The sequence below is a fragment of the Mus caroli genome, unplaced genomic scaffold (assembly GCF_978045245.1).
Source record: "Mus caroli unplaced genomic scaffold, Mus_caroli_1 scaffold_13, whole genome shotgun sequence".
In the NCBI taxonomy this organism is placed as follows: domain Eukaryota; kingdom Metazoa; phylum Chordata; class Mammalia; order Rodentia; family Muridae; genus Mus; species Mus caroli.
The window spans coordinates 69,634,938-69,638,530 of record NW_028227268.1 but is presented as its reverse complement, the minus strand read 5'-3'; the positions used below and the strand labels follow the sequence as shown (position 1 = coordinate 69,638,530).

Below are 3,593 nucleotides of genomic sequence, written 5' to 3'. Positions count from 1 at the left end.
AAGAACTGTATTAAAAGGCTTGCATTATGGAGGTTGAGAACCAGTGTTTTAATGGTATGGGTGTAAGACTGTCAGACACAGCCATTTCCCATCCTGCCTCACAGTCTAAGCATCTATTGTTGGAAGTCATTTGCTCTCTTCTGAGAACTTTTAGTACTAGCTAGCGATCATCAGGCAAAAAAGTCTGAGAGTCCGACTGGACTGTAAGTTGCTACAGTCCTTAACCAAATGACAGGGCCAGCTCAGGATTGCCAACCACACCCATCCTATCATCTCTAGGTGAGGTGAAACTAAAGACACCCAAAGATGTAGATCTAGAGCAGCTGGTATATCTTTTCCACAAAGTGATAGATCTTTTCAGCCTCTGTGGTCCACATGTGACTAAAAGCCACTGTTGGATTGGCTCCATGACAGATAACCAACCATGGTTGCCTGACCTTGGCTGTAGCAGCCAAGGGAATGCCTCATGCTCTCCTTTCAGAGATGAAATCCCTTAGGCTAAGGAAGGCCTTCCCTGCCTAAGGAAGGCAGCATGGCTTGGTTTTAAGATCACACACTGGTACCTGGCTCTACCAACTCAGTCATATGATTCTGGGCAAAGTACTTAAACTCTGATTCCTCATCAGTAAAGGGATTAGAATGCTTACTTCAAAGGTTGCCGAGTTAAAAGTTCATTTGTGTCTAGCAAGTCCACCTGACACCCTGATTACAGTGTTGTCCCTAGACCTTAAGGATGTGATGGGAGCAGAGGGTTGGGACCCTGCACTCCAGCTTCCACACTATGCACAGCTCCCCCAGCCCCTGCAGCTTGTGCTGAGAAAGGGATTGTCATGAACTTGCATATTGCCAAAACAACCTTGTGCTGGGCATGGTGGTGACCGCCATGACATAGCAGGCAGAGGCAGGCAGATTTCTCAGGAGACCCAGACCAGTCAGGGACACACAGTGAGACCTTGTCTCAAACTAAGCACACAAAGTCACAAAGGGAAGTCCATAAGTAGTTTATTGTCTTCAAGACTACAGTGTGGACTCCTCTCCCAGAGAAGGGTCTTTCAGAGGCAGGGGACTGTCACCCAGGTGCAGGCCGTTTACTTGTCATTTTCATACATGGCTGGATTCTTCCTTTTCGACTGCTCAAACTCCTGGTTGCCCCATGTGTAGATCAGGTAGACCACTACAAACGCTGTAGGGATCAAGAGAGGAAGCCGTGAGTACAGACATTTAAAAAATATTCTATTTTATTATTAGTGTGTGTGTGTGTGTGTGTGTGGGGGGGGGGGGTTATGTGCATGTCTGATCGTACATATGCATGTAGCTCCCTGGGGACAAGAAGATGTTAGGTGCTCTGGAACTGGAGTTATATAGGTGGCTGTGAGCCACCATGTGGGAGCTGGGAGCCACACTGGGTCATCTACATGAACAGGCACCTGTACCACAACCACCAGTGCCCAGCTCTCCGGCTCCTTTTTTTTTTTTTCTTTTTTGATATGGCCTCCTTGCGACAGACAGGCCTCAAACAAGAGATCCACCCACCTTTGTCAGTCCATGTCCTCCTTTCTGACTTTCAACCAATTCTGCCTGTCCTTCTACTGTCCCTAGCTTCAACTGTTTGGTTGGTTTTGGAGAAAGGGTTTCTTTCTCTGTGTAAGCCTGGCTGTCCATGAACTCAGGGATCTGCCTGCCTCTGCCTCCTGAGCACTGGGATTAAAGGCGTGCGTGCATGCATGCTGTGGCTCAGGGCATACCGAGGTGACTAAGGGAGTAAGAGAATGGCAAATCCCTCAGGACTTAAGTCACAGATGATTGTAAGCCACCAGATGGGTGCTGGGAATGGAATCTGGATCTTCTGAAAGAGCAGGAAAGATGTTGAGCCATCCCCAGCCCTAAGTTTCTGTTCAAGCTCACAATATAAGGCCCTTGCTGGCCTGGAACTCCCTCAAAACTACATAGATCCACCTGCTTCTGTCTCAGGATTGCTGGGGATTAAGTGCAGACACCATTATGACCAGAAACTACTTTTAATAAGAGGTTCAAAATGGTTATATTACACAACCATTTTATAAGCAACCAAAACAGAGATAGCAACCCAGGAAGATGCGGCCTTCGCTTTCCTAGTTAACACCAAATTAAAAAAAAAAAATTCACGGAATTTACCTAACATAATCTTCACCATTTTAAAAAGTACTGTTGTGCTGGCGCATGCCTACAATTCCAGCCAACAGTCCGGAGGCCAGGGCAGTAAAATCTCAAGTTTAAGGCTAGCCTGGCTTCTACAGCAAGATCGGGCCTCAACCTCTCCATCAAATTTAAGTGCACCCTCACGGATATTCACAATGCCATGAAACCATCAGCAAAATCGGCCGCACTTCTAACACAAGACACTGATTGCATCAGCCTTTCATCACTGATAGTGGCCAGCGATGACCTCAGAGGGAGCCGTCAGAGTCACCCAAGTGACCTTAGGCCAGTCATTTCGATATGATAAGAACTCCTCCACGTCTGCCCGGCGAGGGCGTCGGAAGGAGAGGTGCGCGGCTGTACCCCCGCCCGCCCCGCACTCACGCGGCGCCACGCGCAGGATGCGCTCGCGAGTGCGGCGCAGCACGTTGGGGATGCCTTTGCTGAAATAGCTTGGGAAGGCGCGCTGCTCAAAGGGCGACAAGCTGTAGGAGATCACGTGCCGTATCCGCGCCAGGTTCCCAAACTCGCGGCCCATGGTGACGGTGGCCCTGGGACAGAAGATAGACACGTGGCTCAGTCTCGCGAAAAACCTCCCACGGCCTCACACCGACCCCCGGGATCGGTCACCTCTACCTCCAGAGCGCTGAGCCGGCTTTCGCCCGTCACTTCCGGGAGGAGCGGAAGCGAAGCCTGGAGAGCGTGAAGTCATTTCCGGCAACTACCATTTTCCTTCGATCTCAAAGGGGAGACGCAAAAAAAAAAAAAAAAAAAAATTGGCAGTTGACCTGGGAGGGGCGTGGCCTGACCTTCCGTGTAGCCGGAAAGGACCAGTACCAAGAGGGCTGGGCGGGGCTTAGAGGCGCTTCTAGCGACACGTGGGTGGGGCTTATAGAGGTGCTAGTGGGCTTACGGTGTGTAGTGAACGCACGGGAGAGGTTGATGTTGCCAAGGGGCGGGGCTTGAAGAGGAATGGTGGCTTGGGGAGGGGTGCCAAGCAAGTGGGCGGGGCTTATAAGCCACCCTGGGGATCTGAGGTGGATACGTCCGTAAGGTCCCTGGTCGAGAGGTGCATGGGGCGGGGCCTATAGGTGCATGGGGCGCGGATTAGGGCGATGGGCGTGGCTTAGGGGCGTTCCAAGAGGCAGTCCTTTCCGCTCAGTACCAGGCCTTTGCTTAACAGCTGGCAGCTGCTCAAAAATTAAAAAAAAAAAAAAAAAAAAGACTTGTTCTCCTCGTTCTTCTGCTGTCCCTTAGCCTCCGCCAGGTATATGTGGTCCCCGTAACCAAAAGGACCTTCACTGACCACAGTACAAAATTAAGGACTCGGATCTAGAGCTTTGGTACACACTGCCTAGCAAGCCACTGGCAGGCTGTAGACTTGTCCAAGATGTGACATAAACGTTTCTCCCAGT

At 50.5% G+C, this 3,593-nt stretch overlaps 1 protein-coding gene across 2 annotated transcripts; it reads right to left on the bottom strand.

Moving 5' to 3' along the window:
• Positions 1-985: 985 nt before the first annotated feature.
• On the bottom strand, positions 986-2,917 carry Uqcrq (ubiquinol-cytochrome c reductase complex III subunit VII). 2 transcript variants are annotated; one of them, XM_021177249.3, is made up of 3 exons: positions 2,815-2,917; positions 2,563-2,729; positions 986-1,183 (listed from the first exon to the last, which is right to left on the bottom strand). In XM_021177249.3, exons 2-3 carry the CDS (start codon positions 2,714-2,716, stop codon positions 1,089-1,091), a joined length of 249 nt encoding a protein of 82 aa, XP_021032908.1. In that variant the 5' UTR covers positions 2,717-2,729; positions 2,815-2,917; the 3' UTR covers positions 986-1,088. The 2 variants fall into 2 exon arrangements, with proteins under 2 accessions (XP_021032908.1, XP_021032909.1); XM_021177250.3 differs by having other exon boundaries at positions 2,809-2,873.
• Positions 2,918-3,593: the final 676 nt, after the last annotated feature.